This window comes from Pyxicephalus adspersus, chromosome 10, assembly GCF_032062135.1.
Source record: "Pyxicephalus adspersus chromosome 10, UCB_Pads_2.0, whole genome shotgun sequence".
NCBI lineage: Eukaryota > Metazoa > Chordata > Amphibia > Anura > Pyxicephalidae > Pyxicephalus > Pyxicephalus adspersus.
The window spans coordinates 41575395-41595846 of NC_092867.1; the positions used below are offsets into that span (position 1 = coordinate 41575395).

The 20452-nt window shown below is 38.0% G+C and overlaps 2 protein-coding genes across 3 annotated transcripts in view; one reads left to right on the forward strand and one right to left on the reverse strand.

Annotated features, from left to right (window-relative positions):
• The window catches only part of AP3M1 (adaptor related protein complex 3 subunit mu 1), a 22325-nt gene extending 21268 nt beyond the window's left edge, over positions 1-1057 (reverse strand). The window contains exon 1 of the mRNA XM_072424132.1: positions 955-1057. The gene's annotated coding sequence lies outside the window, so the exon portion shown is untranslated. The remainder of the gene's footprint in view (positions 1-954) is intronic.
• Positions 1058-1445: 388 nt separating this feature from the next.
• The window catches only part of ADK (adenosine kinase), an 82550-nt gene continuing 63543 nt past the window's right edge, over positions 1446-20452 (forward strand). Inside the window, exons 1-2 of one of the 2 annotated variants that reach the window (XM_072425176.1) lie at positions 1446-1641; positions 18554-18628. In XM_072425176.1, coding sequence (XP_072281277.1) covers positions 1580-1641; positions 18554-18628 — 137 coding nt within the window. In that variant the 5' untranslated portion in view covers positions 1446-1579. Of the gene's footprint in view, positions 1642-11662; positions 11839-18553; positions 18629-20452 lie in introns of those variants that run through there. The other variant, XM_072425175.1, reaches the window with a different exon arrangement.

Genomic DNA, 20452 nt, shown 5'->3' on the forward strand with positions numbered 1-20452 from the left:
CTTCATCCCTTCTTCCTTTTTTAATAGTACCCTTTTATGTAAAGTAAAACTTTTGGTGATTGGTCTGCTTTAGGCAACTAGTTTAAAGAAAGATCGCCAAGTATCAGAACACAAATTAGTCAGTTTAAAGTCTAATGACTGAATGAAAAGGTAAAAATAACCCAATAAATAAACTTCCTAGAAAGTTGAAATCTGGCCATGGGCGTCTTTACATCCCAGCAATACAAAGTTTCTACCTTCCTGTCACTTTCCTCTGTGCATCTTGCTGACATTTATTCATGCTGCTGCATCCAATCAAGCGGGCTGAAGATTGTAAACCCCTAAGAAAGTCCAGAAGTTGGCATTGGAGCTTGCAAACCTCACTAAATTCACTATAAAGCGTATCTCTTTGAGAAAACTTTGTTTTTGCTTTAGATGGAGTAGGGTAGCGTTGGCCCATTGGTTGTATTTTTATTGCTGAACCCCCCCAAATTGGTAAGAGTCACCCCTCTATCTGTTCTGGTGACTATTGTCACTGGGAAATGCAAAACTATAGCAAGACCAGGGGAAATGTTCCTATCCAAAAGGGGAATTCCACTCCCTTTTCTCCAATTTCCTGTTGCAAGAACAAGAAGTGATGTCAAATTTCCCCAATAGTACACAGGTGGCAAAGAAATAAATTTTCTGTTCAGTCCAAAAGTAAAAAATGATTTCACTACAGATATAACTAAGCAATATATAAAAGTACTAGAATTCACTGTACAATTCTTTACATGTTCATCATTTATATTTCCAGAAAACTAACACACACAGCTCTTCAACTACTTCTGTGTTGGACAACACATAAAACTCACTTATTTCCCAGTCAGAAACACAAAAACACATTTTCTATCGCATGATACGCAAAGACAACAAATGACATAACGTCACATAAAAATGACATGTACACACACACAGCACGGGACAATAAATTACCGAAATCAATCAATAGGAATCACTAGGAATCACTAGGAAGTGTGGAATACTCCTATGCCTTCTGACACATCATCCAGCCGGCGCTGCCCCAACAAAGATGGCGGCAAGGCCCCGCCCCTTTTATTTATCCGTCCTCACGACTGCCTGAGTAAAACTTACAATTTGTATTGGTGTTGCCTAGTTTGTGGCTGTAAGAGTCAGTAAGCAATTCGAATTTAAATAAATTACATATGGAATGATAATGAGAACCGGCCCGCTTTATATTTTAGGATAAAAAAGTGGTATATTGTGGTTTATTTTAACACTTGTAAAGATTTTAGTGATAATTGCTTAGAGTATGGTAGACAACCGCCTTTATAGTCTCACAAGAAACAGGCACCTATAATGACTATTAAGTCCCTCAGTAGCGCCCCGAAGTGGTTGCTAGGCGACCAGGCCCGGGCGAGGCCTGTGATTGGGCGGGGTCAGGCGGTTGTGCAGCGAGGGAAGTGAGAGGAGAGGACGGAGTGTGACTGGGAGGAGGGGCAGAGGTTTGTGTTAGGACAGAGCACGTTGTACCGGCAGGTATACAGTAACAGTGCCCAGACAGCTCTCCTCCAGGTAAAGGCACCGAACAGCGGGCAGAATGAAGGTGGCAGCAGAAGAACCCCAAGCCAAGAAGCAGAAGCTGGAGGAGAAACCTCTGAGGTAACCACACACTCTGCTCCGAGCAGCGCGCCAGTCCCTACACGTTGTTACAATGCATGTGTGGGCAGAATGTAGAGGAATGCAGCTGGGGGCCATTGCAGCCTGACATTGCTACATGGAAAACCAATCTCTGCAATCCGACATACACGTCTGATGTATTGTAGTACAATAATACCCAATCACTGGTTTTGTTGGTGCAATTCTTGATATAGGGTGACAACGCTGCACCCCAGATTCCTTAATGTCCCTTGCGTAGTCAGATGGAGGTTATCAGCGTCTATTCCAATGCACATGCACACGGCATGGTCAAATGTCACCATCAGGAAACATAGCCCTGAGCGATGTGCAGCCATTGCTGGCATGTGTAGTAAATGGAAAGTTGCTGCAGGAGATCTACAGTGCTGATTTACATCATGTGAAAATGAGTCTAAAATTTGTATCAAATTATCAGTCACCTATATGCAGATCCTGCTTGTTTTATATCATTTCTACATGCGGCCATATAGCTCAGCTTTTTAGCAATGCCAGACGCTGAAAACTGATAGGTGTCCATCTTTATGGCACGGTGCCATGTTCTTTTCTGACCTTAAGGGTCCGTTCACTTTGCACGTTACAGAGCGCATAACACACATGTGCTGCAGTATGTTGTTTCAATGTTTAACATCGTCATGTCCTGTTTTTTTTTTTTTTTGCCAGCATGCGGATGTCACCTAATGCCATGGGATGTAAAGCACAAGCATGCCACTGGTGTAAAAGAAAATTAACACTATTATAATTTTGTTTGCCGAATTGGCTCAAATATGTCAGCTACCTACCTTCTTTTTGTGTTTACGTTACCCATGACGTTACCTTACCCATCACTAACACTTCTTGTTGGAATGATGACCCATCTGCTTTTTATGAATTGTGTATGATTGCAGGAGCAGTCATACATTTTGGTGGAGTTTCCATGTACCAAACCCTGTACCTTCATACTTTGATGCCTGTCAGCTTTGCCAAAAGTTACCTTGTCCTGTAAAGTGAAGCAGGTGAGATCAGATAGAGAATGCCATTTGCAAAGTCCAATCAATCATCTTTCTTTATTACATTGCATTGTAACCAGGAGCTGTCGGCACCTCACTGAGATCTGTAGTTCTGGTCACATGATTCTGCCCTTGGAACGACAGAACACGGCATTCTGACTGTTTTATTCTTTGCATGTTTATAGAACATGTAGTAACAGGGAAACCCCCTGGAAAAGATAAATAGCAGAATCACAATCTGGGATTGCTAGGCCCTGTTCCTTGAGCCTTGGAAAATTCATCATTTTCACACGTGCCCCTAGAATGTATTTCCAGAAGTGTATTTGTTTCTCTCCACAAAAGTTATAAGAACAAGCAGTACTGAATGACAAATTCCTAGGGTGCAGTGATTGTAAAGTTTGCTCCCCCACTTCTCACTTGCTGATCCTTTCTTTGGCTGTGTGCAGCATGACATACCAATTCAGACGGCACAATGGAAGCAAGTAACGTCCTCTCCTTCAGATAGCTCCGGTAGAAGCGGCTGAGGACACTTTCAGAATAATAATGTTTGATGAAGTGGAGAATGTAATCATAACCTGGCACAGGTTGTTACTATCCATGTATTTGTTGGATACTAATCTTTTCTTTTTGCCCCCGATGACAAATGTCACAGGAGAAAATTATGCAAATCCAAAATTCTACATTGTCATCAGGAAAGAAGGTGTGGAGAACATGGGACAAAGGTGGAAATTAATCTCGGGAGATTCAGGCTTTGTTAACGCTGGTTGTAGTTTTAGAAGGAATGCGTACAGCATATATTACATGTTTGCGTGGTGTTTATAACTACAGCTCAAAAGCTTGAGAGAGGGTTAAAAATAAAATAGGGGCCCTTTCCATGTTTCCAATAACAGGTGCATACTAAGTCTGAGAGTGAGTCTGGCTTTACTGGTGGTCAGATGCGTTGTTGGATGTTGCATGAAGGGATGCAGATGTGGTTTGCTGGAATTGGTCTGCATACGGCATTCCTCAGATTTGAGGCTTTGTACTTATTTAATTATAAAGGACATATTGAGCGGTTTGTAAAAAAAAAAAGATTTTAGTTTACACACTCACTAAAATTTTTGTTGAAGCACACAGCTCTTTTTATTGCCCAGTTCTTTAAGTATGAGGTATCACCTCTGAACTACTAGGTGTGTTTTTTCTGCAGGTCTAGCAAGATTAGTTTACCATTTTAAATTCCTTATCCACATTGTTGTGGGTCGGTGATGCAAAGTGATATCAACAGGACAACCAGGCAAATTATATTTCTAAAAGAAGGGAAACTCCGACTGCCCTTCTTTATGTGCCCACTTCATATTGTCATAAACATTGGTGATAATGTATATTTATTGAGCGTTTTCTTAACCAATAATTTTGTCATATGGGAGCGGAGGAGAAAGTGGTGCCAACTAAATCACTCAAAACGCACAAATGGGAACTTGCATTAGGGACTTGATATTTGGACCTGTCCTGGAGCAAAGTCCTTCAATTCTCCTTTAAGGTATCCTGATTGATTGACCACTGGGAACCCATCCAGAGAGTTATTCATAGATAGTACTGTATACATACTCCAAGTTCTACCCTTCACACTCTTCCCCCAATGCTGAAGAAAATATGGCACCATCAGCCTGTCTGAATATTGAGGCATTTTGTGTTTCTAATAAAATTGAGATATCTGAAATTCCCTTCACCCCAGTAGTTTTCTTTCTCCAAAAAACTTTCAGTCATCGCTTGGAGCCCCTATTATTTTTTCACTAATAGCAGCCAATCTGAACATAAACTGACTTTGAATGTCCTCTATATCTAAGGCCTATGTACCCTATATTTCTCTTTTCTTCCATGTGCATGTTATACAATACAAGACGTTAGTAATCTTTCTTTAAACCTTTAGGGAAGAAAAAAATGGAACATAAATAGTTGTTCCCGGAAGAAGATCTCTCATCAATCCCTATGCAAGCAACATTTATGTTTCTCCTCACTTTCTCTTGCTAAAAATTGTCCCAGAACAAATGCTGAGTATATATTCTCCAATGATAATGTGAATATCAATAAAAATGAAGCAAAGGTTCTGATCTTTCTTCAGTCTATCCAACACTATCAAGAAAAATAGAACCAGGATTTCCACTTTAACAGAAATCCATCACAAAAGCAATATGTATGTTGCTGGTATTTACCTCACTTTCTGACCATTCCTGTTGCTTGTCATGCTTGAACTTTGGTTTTATTATGATCTGATTCTCCTTAAAAAGTAAAAGGGCCCGTTTTCACATGTGCAGTGCTTTGCAAGAAAGAGGAAATGCTCTACAGTGGTCTTCCAGAAAGACGGTGATACTCATTAGCCATTGCCTGGCTCCTGTGCATGCACTGTACATGGAGCTGATGGCGTGTGTCACATGGCGTATGCTCTGTGCAGTGTAAAGCTAAAACAAAAAACACCAGGCATTCATTTTTTTTTAATGGGAGACTTTGCATGTCTCTTTTGTCAATAAACTTTACTTCCCAGCAACTTTTTTGAGCTTAGGCCTGTTTTATGGCATGTTATGGTCTATATATTGTAATACTGCCATCATGTGTTACACTTTACTCACTGGAATTTTATTGCATAGTATATTATGCAATATGACCTCCGTTTTCACATATTTTAAAAAACAACAAACTTTATTCTTAAGTTTCCTTAAGAGAGCACAAAGATTTAAATCATTTTACTGCTGTAAATGTTTGGTACTTTACACGGCTTTTAGAACTTACTTCTGAAATAATTAACTTCTGCACGCATTATCTTCCGTCACATTCCCTCAATTTTTTTTGATACAAAGTACTAGAGGCAGTAGGAACAATAACAAATCTCTCCATTCTGTTTATTGTTTCTATGTCCCCAGGAGACCTCAGTATTGTTTTACTAAAAAGTAATACACAAAAGTACTTTTCTACAACCGTAAATATACAACGAGCTCTCCAGAAGAAGATGTTCAATCTATGAAAACAAGAGAATTGGTATTGTTCCCTCTGCCTCTAGTATAAAACATTTGAAGGAATGTGAAACAAGATAATGTGTGCAGAGGTTATTAATATCAGAGTATGTTTTAATACCTGTACATTGTACCACACACTGTAAATGTAAGGGCACTACATTGGTATGAAGTGTTGTGTTTTTAATGGAATTGTAACAAAGTTTTTGTTATCTTTAAATTATGTAAATTGGAAACCATTAAATCCCAATTGGTAAAGGGTAACCCACACTTATTTTCCTCTTTTGGTATTGAAGTTTAATACATAAATAGAAAGGAAGAAAAAAAGACTAGGTTTATGCTGGCAGAAATCAAATGTATATTTGCCTAGTGGTTCCTACGAATATTTAATTGCGGACACTACCACTATGAAGTGTTTCGTCTCCTCCTCCTCCTCTTTTGATGAAGCTTTTGCCGCCCCAAGGAATTTTCTTTACCCCTAAACAAACCATTACTACTATCCAGTAAACCCTACAGAGATTTGTTATCAGCTTACAGTCACATTAATGGTCTCTATCCATCCCCTAAAGAAGCCTACAGGTGAAACACGTCAGGTTTGAGACGATTATCATCCTCTTTCAGTACTTAAATTTAGGCGGCTTATGTCTAGCACTAAAGGCATTTCCCTTTGACTTTTTTAAGGGGGAAGCCTTTTTCAACATATGTACTCACTATTACTTATAGTATGCTCACCTACTTAGTGGAATTCTTACTGCTATGCCAAATATAAATTTGATTTCTGCCAGCATAAACATAGTCTTTTTTCTTCCTTTGTATTTATGTATAATTACCTCTGGGGCAGCCAAACCTTAATGTTTCTAAGAAGGGTGTTACTCTATTGTGTATATTGATTGTAGTTGAATACAGAAGGGTCTCCTTCGATCACAAAAGGACACAGATAATTATAAATAATACTGTAAGCATGGCACTAAATTCCATAATGATTGAATGAACTCTTCTCTGCCAGCCTTCTCACTGCCACATTGTAGCTTTTGACTTTCACAGCAGCATAACCTTAAAAACTTTACCCACCCTTGTTATGTTACCACTGCCTGGTGCCAATGTAAATACTGGGTTATTAAGCACCCCTTGGGCTGGTGATCAGTCACCACTTGTAGCTATGACTCAGGCGGGCTGCCTTCCCATTGTTGCTGTCTGTCTGGGGTGGGGCGGCCCCATAATATTGTGATACTCAAATGTAAAAAGGTATACAATATCCAAAGTATATCATTGTGATACCGTTGTGTAATTTACTCCCTATACTAGAATACACTGCTAGTATTTTGTCCAATATTCTGCTGACTATCTTGTTCCTATGCTTTCTGTGCCTGTGACCTGGAACAAGTATCCTTCTAAATAAAGTCAGTCATTCCTATTCGCATACTTGTTCTGGTTTAGTGACTCAAAGTAGTTAGGCAACCAGCATTTGGAGAATAGAACTCATCATTGGCGCCCTTCACATGTCTCTCCGGGAAGCTTTCTTTTAACCACATACAGCTGTTGGAAAATAACTCTTTTTGATCCAGAGAACGGGTTTATGTATCATCCTTAGCTCATAAAATACAGCTTTGTAGGAGTGCCAGAGCCTAAAGTGATATGAGTATGAGGAAACAAATGCTGCAATTCCTTTAGCTTTTTTTTTTCAAGGGCTTCTTTTTTGTTTCCAGATTTTGTGTTTAGATTCTCCAGGTAGTATCTCAAAAAAGTGAGCATTGAAAAAAAATTAGTCACTCATCTGCAGTGAATATTTAGTGAATGTCACATTGATCATTTTATAAATATGTTCCTAATGAGTTATTTCTCTCACCAATTGGACCTCCCTGTGTTTAGCGGGATGGTAGTCATAGGTTTAGAATGATGGCGCCATCTACTGGGCAAATAAAGCAGAGCAGCAACTGAATCACTGAGGGTATTCTACTTATGGCTTCCAATATGATATTTTTTATCATATATATTATATATATATATATAATTTTTTTTTTTTGCTTCTCACATGTAAAAATGTTTTTTTCTTTTAATTAGAAATGTTCAGTAATTAAAAAAGTGGCCCGATATTACAGCATGTACATTACAAAAAGATTTCCAAGTTGTGGCCAGTACTTTAAATTCTTCAGTGATTTTTATAAAGTGTCAATATTTCCTATTTTTGTTGCTTAAGCAAGTTTAACTCTGTTTATTGCCCTACAGTTCCGTTTCTTCAGAATTCGGTCACAACCTGAGTAAAGAAAGCTGTCATTGCCAGCTGCTTCAGAGTAGGACCCTTGTTCTATGTGAATTGTTGTTCCAAAGGTGCATTCAGGACCTGTTTGTTGTGGTTTGTTTAGTAAGGCATTGCAATAAATGGTCTGCTACATGTCATGCATGACAACAAAAGCAGCAGCAGCACGAAGGAGCTTTTAAAATGTGTTGCAGAGCTTTGTGGAAACAAGCAGTTAGTCTGAATTATGGGATCACAATTTTTGATCTATTAGAGGAGCCTTTGTCTCAACTCGCTGCTTGCTGTCTGTATATCCTGAGTGTAATCAGCCTGGTGGGTATTTATGGTGTAGGAGTCTCGATAGCCCGGCCATGACATTAGTGTTTCCAAGTTTCTCTACCATTTTCATGTTCTATATTATTAGAAAAAAGTTTACCAGGGTGTGTGGAAAGGTGTGTTCTCCTATACTGACTTTAATCCCGCTGGGCATAGGCTAGCCTTGTTATGGCAGTCTTATCCAGATTTTTATGTCATAATTGTCTGATGGTGTCCATAAAAGTTCTTGGCGGTGGTTTGTTGGTTTTAGTATTTAAAATGGTTTAATTGTCCAGTATAAAGTCAACATAGGGATGACTTCCCCAGACTTGCAATCTCTAAGTAAACCTTTCATATGCAATATGAAGGCTGTCATTGCTTACCACTTTCTCTTGAAAATGCCAATTGCCTAGCTGTCGTTCAGATCCTCTGGGTTTAGTTTATTTCCTGGTTCCTGACCCGGAACAACAATAAATTTACGCTTGCATACTCTGTAATAATGACTGAAGTACCTAAAAGCCCATTTTGTAATATTTTACTGCTTACTTCCTTTTTTTTATTAATTTTACTCATTAACTGTTACCAGTCTCTAAAAATATCTAATTGATAAAGCCAAACAATGATGCTGTAACACAGTGACACCTTTGTGATGGCCATGTGAAAGATGGGGGTCTAATAAACTATTGAAGGGAATCTCGCTGTGCTGGAATCTAGGAACTATGCAAATGGGAGCATGTGATTACTCCTGGGTGTAATTGATTGCTGCTCAACAGTGCTTGTGTGTATTTTACACAACACACATTGTTTAAAGCAATAAAAGACACTTGAAATGGCAAAATAAAGTGGGCCTCTCTACTTTCTCAACTCTACTAAGACATATTGTCTGGAAATATATTCATGTATTTAGGAAAATGTGTATGCATAGATCAATATATACATATTTGCTGACACTATGTGTGCAGATTGTGGACTTTTTTTTTTTTTTTAGAGAATGATGTGAAAGTAGCAATGACTGAATGGCCATGCACACACTGTTCCTGAGGTTACCGATTACTTAAATGCCATGGGATGAACTTGGACTTCTGCTCCCTGGAGTGCAGCATGTTCCAGAGAGAAAGGGAATGGGAGGACACAGTGAGAGAAGAATAAATAAAGAACAATTGTTTAAACTTCTATCACTGATACCCAAGAGTTCAAAGAGACAGTCAACTCAGAACCCACAAATTGTATAGACTACAAAGAGCCAAACGTTAAAATATTTTAACGTTTATTTCCCTAAAGGAAAGCTGTCTTGTGTACCAAACATGTGTAGAAAGGATGGCCTGATCTGTCACATGGAGTTTTTAGTTCAGTATAGATAGTGGTGATATTCTGATGTGTTCAGGTGAAGTTACCAGATCCACATACCAATGAGGAATATATCACTGTTACAATCTTGAGGTACAACAATCACACAGCTAAAGTTGTCCTTCATTATTATTTTAGGGGCTTTATCCCTATTAAATATACAGCGCTGCACCATAATTTGGTGCTATATAAATCCTGTTTAATAATAAATGATTCATATGAATATTAAGTACATTAAGGTGTGTGTATATGTGTGTATATATATATATATATATATATATATATATATATATATATATATATATATATATATATCATACCATGTGTGTGTCCATTTGTTGAACATTCCAGTAAATGTTTAGTTTCTTGGGAGCTTGCACCTAAAGAACTGCCCATAGAATTTACAGCCTTTATTGATCGTATACCTTACACACACATTCTCTTGTAATGCACTTTACACTATATAGGTAGTTGACTATACTCAGGAATGTTTGCAATGATCATGTCAAAATGACCCATTGAAAAAAATATACACTTTAAATAAGAAAGCATAAACACTGCGCCATTCATTCTCAAAACATTTTTTCTAGTGGAAATAGTAAAAATAATGTACAAATCCTAATATGGGAAACTGTCTCCAGCCATCGGGATAAGTACACCCTCATGATAAAATAGAGCTGTGGTATGCATGCACAGAAGGAAAAGAAGAAACTGGGACAATTTCTCAGCAAAGTCTGCATGGCACAAGGTATGGATTGCTGGAATGGAGTGGTGGGAGGGGGGATAAGCATTTTACCAGATGAGCTGCATCCAGGGGGGTTCTTAAGGAATAACTTTACCTAAGCTGAAAGAGACACTCCTAGAAGTATTGGCTTTCAGAAGAAATTTGCCATATTGATTCTTTTGATTGGTGAAAGATGTTAATATTTCTATTGTACAGGTTTGATCTGCACATATTTATTGTGGACGAGGCTTATCTGAAGGAACTTTTCTCTGGATGAATGAGAGATAGACGAGGGAAATCATGTAAGGCAGTGATCCTGTCTCTAAAGGCTTGGTAACCCAGAGGTGGGTTAATAGTTATTACCAGTTAGTATATTACCAATAGTTTGACTATAAAATAGCACCCATGTGTAAAATAAAAATGAAAATGAGTGGCCTTTTACTGCCATTTTCAGGTGTTTTTTTTTTTTAAAGAAACTGTTGATTCACTGTTTTATAAAACCTATTGTCAAAAACCTTCCAATGATTTGAATGCTACTTAAATGCCTGCAAAGTGTTTGAGAAATCTTTAGGGGAAAGGCATTTTGAAAGTATTTTTAAGGAAGATATGCAAACCAGTGAACACATTTCTGCTTTTTTTTACCCCTGCATTTCCTCAAACAAACCTCATTGCTCGACATTCACACTTTTGATGGATTTTAACCTTTTCATAAACACCTGTGAGCTGCTTTAAATAAACACTAAGCAGTTGATTTTTAGTTCCTGGAAAGCGATAATCGCCTGACAATTCTTCCATGCAGGCAAATGTAAAGTAGTGGACAACTTTTTTTTTGCCTTTCCTGTCTGTCCTTTAAGGCGATTCTTGTCGGGTGCTTCACCATGTCATCCCATAGATCAATGCTTGATAGCATTCCAGGAAAAACCTAAACCTTGTAATCACCTGCTCCCTCTAAAGCCATAGACCTATACTTATGTTGTATGTTCGGTTTACACCAAAGTCACATTTTATTTTTTTATATGTTATTCTTTCTAATCAGCTCCTATTTTTTTTTGGGTTTGAAGAATAAAGCAAACTTCTAAAAGATTTGTTTTATCTCTAGAGACAGGGCTAATTTGATCTAATGTTGTGAATGAATCTGATGTACAATCTGTGCTGACAGTTTACTCTTTCCATGGTTCGCAGGATAGGATTGCTTACGCTGATGTCTCCTCTGCCCCTGGGAATGAGTGAATGAAGTGTTTGCTGTACATGTAGCAGGCTGTTATGGCACATGTGCTCTGTGCTACAGTTTGCAGTGTAGGAGGCGAGCCGGGTGTGTGCATGGGGAGGTGTACCGGAGCCGGGTGTTGCGGGCAGAGCCCCAGCTGCCCATATGGTCTGTGAGTGTTGTAGCGCGCTTTAGCCAATGGCTGTGCAGGTGGGCGGAGCTTCCGGTTCATGGTGGAATCATAGCTGTGCTCGCCTGGAAGCACGCTGCTCCAGTGTTACCCAGCGGTGTCAGAATCGGCCCCGTGCATCTCAGCACTCGGAATCGCCGGAGCACCGGGACAACATGCCAGCTCTAAGGTAACCCAGCCCTGGAATGTTTACCTGCAGATCATTGTCAGCAACTCGCATGTGTCAGCCTGTCATGTCAGCTCTGCTGATGTGGACAACTTTTCCTACACATGCATCCTTCTGCCAGTCCTCCCTGTCTTCTATAAACACAAATCGTACGTTTATTTTATCGGCATATTTTTTCTGCTTTGCAATTGAATGAAATCTGATTCCTACGAGCACATTGACCCAGTAACATGTGAATGAATTAATGGTTGGCTGACCATTTGGGTCAGAATATACTGTGACATATGGCAGATGTCTGCTTTTTTATGTAATCCAGTAATGTGATAATAGTTTTTTTTTTTCAGCACAAGCACCTGTTGTCTTCCCATGCTGTGACATGGCATTGCAATCTGTCAGATGTGTGTACAGAGAGAGAGTGGACTCTGGCATTTGTCAATATTTAAAATTTACTGAACCGTTGCTTAATGTCATACTTCAACCTGGGTGACATTTGGCAGAAAGCAAGGTTTGTAAATTTCACCATGTAACCCTTTACGGCCAGTCCTAATGGGATCGCAATGTAATTTTAATTTCCTTGCTAGAGGGAATAATGCTGGTTTTATTCTGGGACACAATCCAACCAGCTTTGCCCAATTGACTTATTCATTGACACAGTAACAATGTACTTGTAGCAGTTAACTCCAATGACACTGCACGGGCAAGAACAACACATTAAAGAAATTCTGCAGCTGATATGATTTTCTGTTTTTGTTAAGTCATGGCCCACAACCTTGTCTTGTTATCTTGAAACCACAACTCATGTGTTTAGGCTTTGTTGAGTCTTCGCTTTTAATATTACAGCAGTCCAGGAATATGTTAAGTGGACAGAAAGTGACCAGCGTGGACTAAAGGTGACCACACCGATAATATTGTGATGAGGACATAACATTTGTGTCTGCAGTACAAAAGGGGGCATTGATGTGTGTTACTGAAACATTTAACAATTAAAACCACTTTAAAGTCCAGTTCAAGCTGAATTTTGTTTCTGGCTGAGTGGCTTTAGTTTTCTCAGTAGCATTTATCTAGTGTGGTTGGCTACCCTTCCTACAATATGCTTGTAGTTGCTGATATCCCTGTCTGTCACATGCCCTCGTGTCTGAGCCCTTAAAAACACACAACATGTTCCAAGTATGAGTACCAACCTTTATAGTTTTCGGAGAGGAAATTTTTGCACTGGATCATTTACTAAGAACATGCACGCCTTACATGGATACACCAGAAAATTGGACTGCAATGATTATAAATCCACTCAGTTTACTTGTAATCTGAGTTTTATATAGACATGAATGTGGGCTGTGTTGTCCCTAGAAAATTTTTCAAGCTGTTTGCACAGAACCTGTAGCCAGGTGGTGGAAATGTGGACGGGGCAACAAATTACAAATTTAGTTTTCCCAGGTATTGTTGCCACAGGAATCCTGTAACCCCTTTAATTCTGTCAGCTTTCGTCTGCTCCCCTCTACTGTGTTTCAACTTTCTAATGCCCTCCCCCTTAGTGTGTCCTATTTTTCTATTGTCCTGTATTATGAATGGCCCCTGTATTGTGATCCAGCTTTTCTGTAATCACCCAGAAAATGTCTGGTGGTTCACCTGGCCTAAAAAGACTGGGGAGAACACTGGCAGGGACATTAAACACCTGACCTATCGAGTCATGGGCTTATAAAGACCTGTGAAGGTGTCCTGTGGTATCCTGCATCAATATGATACCAGCAGGCCCTTTAAGTCATGCAGCCTTCTGCTTTGTAAACGCGTCATAGGCGTTTATAAAAGCTTTTTAGCTTTTTAAAGTTAAGTTTTAAAATGCTTGTAAAAGTGCATAAAAATGCATATAAATGTGTTAGGAACGTTTATTCGTTTTTAAAACCGTTCATGTAGACTTATCCTTAGTCAAGTGTAAAAAGAAAGCTGTAGATGTAGATCAGAAAACTGATCAGTGGGTAAGAAGAGCAACGTACTTTCCTGTTGGTCATTGGGTGATATAGCTGTGCAAGGTGTTCCTTCTTTGCACCCAAACCGTCCCAGTTAGTTTGTAATCAGTTTTGTAAAGCTACTTCTCAGACTTGAGGGTTGCTGGGTAAACTTTCTTACCACACACCCTTTATATTCAGAAGAAAGGATGACAGATTTAAACAATTTTTTACAAAAATCATAAAGGGTGAGCAAGATTTGGGCTGTTCTTTGAATTAAAATGAACCATGCTTAGCTGGTGCATATACATTTGATTATTTAGAAATCGAGACATTAGCTTCTTGTAATAAAGTTTTTGACTTTTGAAGGAAGTGCAAAGTAGAAGTATAAATATTGAACTTGACCTACAGATCTGCATTTCTTTTATTGTGGTAAACAAAATATTACTACTTTGCTTATAGTAAGGTTTTTAAAAGTAAGCCTTTAAAAGTCACCCTTATTTATACAACTTCCATTGCGGGTCTAGTGCACTTGAGCATGATCCAATTGCGGTAGAAAAGTTGATGTAATCATTTACTTTTTATCAGAGATACAAACTTGTAGATAGGGCTTCATTTTCTTTATCAATCTTAATGCCTGTGCACTTAGCAGATACCAGATTAAAGGTGCCAGATGAAATTGTAAGGATACCTTTTCCATTATTTTTTAAATTAGCGTATCTTATAAGAAAATCCTCACTGACCCTATGCAAGGTCTGGATCATTTACCTGTGCAGCCAAAGGTGTGTTTTCCTAAAAGAACATTTATGAAACGTATTGTTTTCTCCTGCAATTGGCAAGCAATGTTATGTATGGGGACCTATGCAATGCAGTAAAATCTAATAAGATTGAATTAGGTTATTTTGTCAATGTCTTTGAAAACATTTAAACATTTCAAGAATAAGATTTCTGTTAGTAGCAGTTTTTGTGTTCCAAAAACTAAAATATAATGTGACACGTTGCTAGATAGCCTTTTAAAAACACATGGAAATTATTGAGGTTTTCTAGGTTCTGATACTCTATCTAATTATTTCCAGTACCACCCCTACAGTCTAGCCAATTATTTAATCGCTGGGAAGAATTTGTGATGAAAAATAGGTTGTTTTTGTAGTCTGTGGAAATTATTAACAAATGCTGGAGTTGTACTGCACATAAAATCATTGCACTGTTTGCATGCTTTTCTCTTAGTGGAAGAAATACTTTTATAGGAGGTAGTTGGAGAATTTTTTTTATGACCCAGGATAGATACAACCCCCCACCTGATTGCTGGTACTGGTGACATGTTGTTGCACCAAAATGGAATACCAGTCATAAAGGGAGCTGTTATGTATGGCTCATACTAGATTGTTCCTCAGCATGTTAAGTGTTTTATTTATCACATAAATGTTAAACATTTCTAAATGCTTGTATATTGCATACCAGATTCTTCCTTTCTTGGATAGCATTGCCGGCTCTGCCTTTTGATATATAACATAAACAAATACTATATTCTTTACATAAAACAGTTATATAGTAGCTAAGCCTGCTGATGATGCAAGTTTTAGGATTGTCACCCTTACTCTTCTGACTTCTACTCACTTCTACCGACTTGTTACACACTGACCTGGAACATCCATGTAAACATTGAATGTATTGAACTTCTCCTGTTAAAGTAGACCTTCCATCTCATTGACCAGTTTTGCTTATTCAAGGTCCATCTCCCACTTATAACGAAAAGCTTATGGGTAGAAAAGTTAGTAATATATACTACTTAAAATGCCCCCCATTTTTTAGGTAAGACTCTTCTGCCCTGTGTTGTGGTATCATCTCAAGAGAGTTGGGCTACTTGCCTTTTGTTGGTATTTTCCCAGGAGGACCTTGCAGCACAGTTGAGGTGAAATGTGCTGTATTAATGCCCTAAAAAATCTGAATTGCTTGCCTACAAACAAAATAAAAACTTCAAGCTGTATATCTACAATGCAAGTGTTGGCTTTTAAAAAAAAAAATAAATAAAATAATGCAAAGTGAGATTTGCTAATGTTGCTACTGTGCTGTGCTTTAGGGACTTGGGGTACATAGAGCCCCCTGTTTGGGAGCTTTTATTTGCATTACGGCCCTCTGTATGAACTGCTTAAAGGATGAATAAATAAGGTAATCTATATGTATATACCAAATATTCTTAGGTATATAAGAGGAACTAAAGCCAAAAGTGCCTTAAACAAAAAAAATACACTTACCTTCAATCCCGCAGGGCAGTTCGATCCATCTAGAGGTCTCTTCCGTTGGGTTCCGCGTCGTCCGAATATCCGTCCAGACGCCACTATCTTTGTCTCTCCTTCCTGTTCTTCTTCTTTGTCACCTGACCCAGGTTCAAGATCGAGTGACGTTGGTTGTAAAAAAAATGATCTCACTGCTCATTCGTGAGATCGGCAGTTTTTTTCTCCATGAAAAGGCTCCTTCTGCGCATGCCCAAGATGCTCGGGCATGCTTAGAAAAGCACCCAAGAGTCTCCCAGGATGCCTGACTTGAGCGTATCATGGGAGGCTTTGCACATTTTTTAAGAGTGTTGCATTTAAAAAATTATTAAAAAAAAAAATAAACCTAATTTTTACTTAACATAAAAGGGTTGTCTACCCTTTTTATGTAAAGTGAAATTTCTAAGTTTAGGTACGTTTTAAGCGGAGACTTGGTTTTTATCCTGAAAATGCCATTTGAAAAAGTTTCTTGGTTCATACTTGGATCACATGTCTCGAAGCAGCTGCACTTGTCTCTGGCTCCAAGGTTTGACAGGTTAGAATTCAAAAGAGTTTGCCACAAGTTTACACAAGGAAACGCCTCTATCTGCACAAGAGATCATAGTCAGCCATTATAACTAACATATTAGTACAAAATACTTTAGCCGGTATAAAGAGGGAAAATAGGATTTACAAACTGTTAGTTTTTTGTTTTTGTTTTTTTTCCTTTTCAAATATTTTTTTTTTAAATTACTCATCGTGGATGTATTCACATTTATTTGTATTGTAATTTCTTTTGATTGCTGTTTTGCATGTTCAGAGTGGCGACTGCATATTACGCCCTAGGTTATTACTCAAGTCAAAGCATGTTTCCTGTATTGTCAGATTAAATGAATCACCTTGTTTTATATTCAGTCATATATGGTAAAATTTCTTTGGAACACATTTCCCTAAGTTTTATCCCGAGTAAACACACTGCAAGTACAGAAAAATAACATGATGTGCCAGAAATAGGTTGCTCCCACGTTCCTATTTGCCACGATGACTGAATTTTCACGTAATTTCTGATGAATTATAAAACTCTCACTTTTACTCATCTCACCTCTTCCTCCTCCACATCATGACCTGTCCTTGTGCATGGGCAGCGAGCAGGGGAAGTTATCAGCTTGCAACATTTCTGCTTAAATCAACAGGTGTTGCACTAATCAAAAGAGAACAGAACAAAATCTTTTCATTTGTACATTTAGCAGACTGGAAGGGAGCCATAAAGACTAGAACCTAATAATGCCTTGATACTCAGACCCTACTTAGCCAATAGGCATATGGTAAATTGATAGTATCTTTGTGTTTCCCCAAATGTACTACTTCTTCCCGGAGGTGGGAGTGTCTGTCTGCAGGCATTGTACTTGTTTTCCATCCTGCATGTGATCGGGAACCACTGATTGTCAGAGTTTGGGGGGGTTAGTTATAGCTGAGATTGAGAGCCAGCAGTTGTACAAGGTGTTAGCTGCTGTCTCTTGAAAGGAAAACCTTTGTAAATTTACAGCATTGGGTATAGTACTGGGCAACATGTATTTACTGATATATTTTGGGTTGAAAGGGGTGAAGCTGCTGTGTAATGGTAATTGCACTGATGGGATCAATGTCTGGCTGTGTAGAAATATGTAATATATGTTGGCATGAGTCCTTATAGCTGTATGCAGTTTATTCCTTGTAGAATGAAGTTGTTTTTTTAAATCTCAAAGCCACAGTGATGAACATTAATAGAATAGCCAGTGTTATTATTTGGGACACTGATAAGGCAGTGTTGCTATGGAGCTCTGATGGGAAAAGACCTCAAGGATACAGTTTCTGTAGCATTTGTTCATACCCCATGCATAATAGAAAGTGACAGGAACACACAGCTATAATAATTGTACAGTCCTATGGATCTACTGATCCCAGGGTTTGCTTCTCATCAGTATAGCTGAAAATAAAATTTTTTTCTTTAACTAACTTAACACTTTTTACTGCTATTGATGGGCCAGGCATCGGGATTAAATGGGATTCAATGGTATATAAAATCTTTTATGCTTGGCCTGACCTTTCTATTGGCAGGGCATTGTTTTTAAAATACACATTATATAGTATATTCCATATTGGAGAACAATTGTAAACTATAGTAGTCAAGGATAAATTGCCTTCTATGTTTGTGATACTCTTGACTTGCAGCTAAACATGTAAAACATGCTGGTTTAATGTTTCCAGCATTTTCCTGGAATAATAAAAGTACTCATAAGTAGGTGTAACACTCTGACAAACATTATTGAATGAATATTGGTAAAACGAGTATTAAAAAGTGCTAAAGCCTAACAACTTGTTGTGAGGTTTTTTTTCTAGGGTAGTCTTGGTGTCTGACTTTTTCTAATATGTTGGAGTATCCTTGCGTATTGGGTCTGCTTTATTTTACATTGCATGGAAGTACGTGCTCAATGTAATGTAGCATGCAAATGATTGATAAATGTTTATTTTTCTATTTTTCAGTGAAAATCTCCTGTTTGGGATGGGCAACCCTCTTCTAGATATTTGTGCTGTGGTGGACAAAGACTTTCTTGACAAGTAAGTAAACTTTTTTCTATTCAGTGTATGTGTGTATATGTGTACAGTGTTCTCCCCAGCTCCTTTTAGCACTTTTTAGTAACCACCCAGCTATTTTTGAATAGTTGGGTCACAATACATCTGCCACCCGCCTGCAATTTCTTCCCACTCGGCTGGAAAAAAGTTGGGGTTTGAATGTCCTGTAAACAATTAAGTACAGTGTGAAATTTATTAACTTTTTAAACAGGCAATCCTTAGATCTTTAGACCTTAGATCCCCAAACCTAAAGATGATATACTTATATAAACTGAATAAAAAAGGCATTTTCCTAATTTAACATTTTATGACAATATTGTCAATAATGTCAGTCAAAGTGTACTGTGGAAAAAGAAAGTATACCCCCACATGTTGGTATCACTCTTTTATCATAAATTATTTTTTTGGGCATTCTGCATGACTGCCCACCATCTTTTTTATCCTCTTCCTAAAGTCCAGTTGATTTTATTTACTATATCTTTGAGCATTTCCCTCCATGAACCTACCATTTTAAATCCCCTACAACACTTTATTGGGATTTAGATCAGGGCTTCCACTAGGCTAGTTCAAAACCTGCCATTTATGGATTTACTGGACTATGGATGTTTTAAAAGGTCGGTTTTGCATCAGCTTTTAAATTTTTATTGTCATGTTCACATGTATGTATGCTGCCCACACACAGCAAAAACCAATCCCAAACCATAAAATTTTCATCACCATAATTGAAATTTGTGATTATTCTGCTGAAATACTATCTTCCATTTGTGTCAAATGTGTCTATTCTTACTGTGCACAAACAAAGTTAATTTTGGGTAGCGGAAGCTTTTCTAGCACACCTCCCATACAGATCCATTTGGTGTATTTGTTCTCTTTTTTAATTGTAGATGTATGTACTTTGACACCGATTGTTGTAGGTTACCAGCTGATCCCACCAGAATATAATTTTGGGGTCCATATAAATTTAATTTACATCAATCAGCTCTTGGCCTGAATTGTTTGTTCTGGGCCAGTCCTGGTTAAACAATCATTTCAATAGTCATTTTAAATGTCACTTGTAAATTATTTTCCTTATGCTGGAATAAGTTCAAATTTTGGTGATCCTTTTAAATCCCTAATAGACTCCTAGGCATTCACAACCTTCTTTCTCGTTACTTCAGAGGGCTCTTTTGGTCCTGAAATAATGACACTTTATCCAAAAGAATACCTCTCAACTCTCAAACACTTATATGATGTTTAATTAGGAGCTGTTCCACCTGCCTACTCCTTAAAAAGGTTCCTATTTTAGGAACCTGTTTTGGAACATTCTAAAATTAAAGTTTTGAAAAATGATGTGTTATTTTGCTCATAACAGGTCTGCATTTTCATTATTTTGAGAAAACATATGCAATGTCAATTTTATGTATTGAAGCAAATCGGAGTATTAATCTGTGACCACCTAAATGTGTCTATCTCTCGGCTCATCCGTGCTTACCCAAACTATCTTTTCCTGGGGGCATCAGGGAGAACATTATAACTTAAGCCCTGTACAGACATCTATTGTCCAGAGAATTGTCACTGGAAACGATCTCTGGTGATAGGAGCATAACTGAGTGCTGTTGCCTCTGTCTTAGTATTTCTAATCTAGGGCATTTTATTTAAAATTTATTCTCACAAAGATCTGTTTGTAGAAAAAAACTCTGTGACTGGACAGTGAGAAGAGAACATACATTCTGGTTTGATTTTTGCATTGCAGCGTCCCCCCAACAACCTCTGGATAAACTCTGGTTGTGAAACACTGCATTGGATTACCTAGCCAAAAGATTTCATATT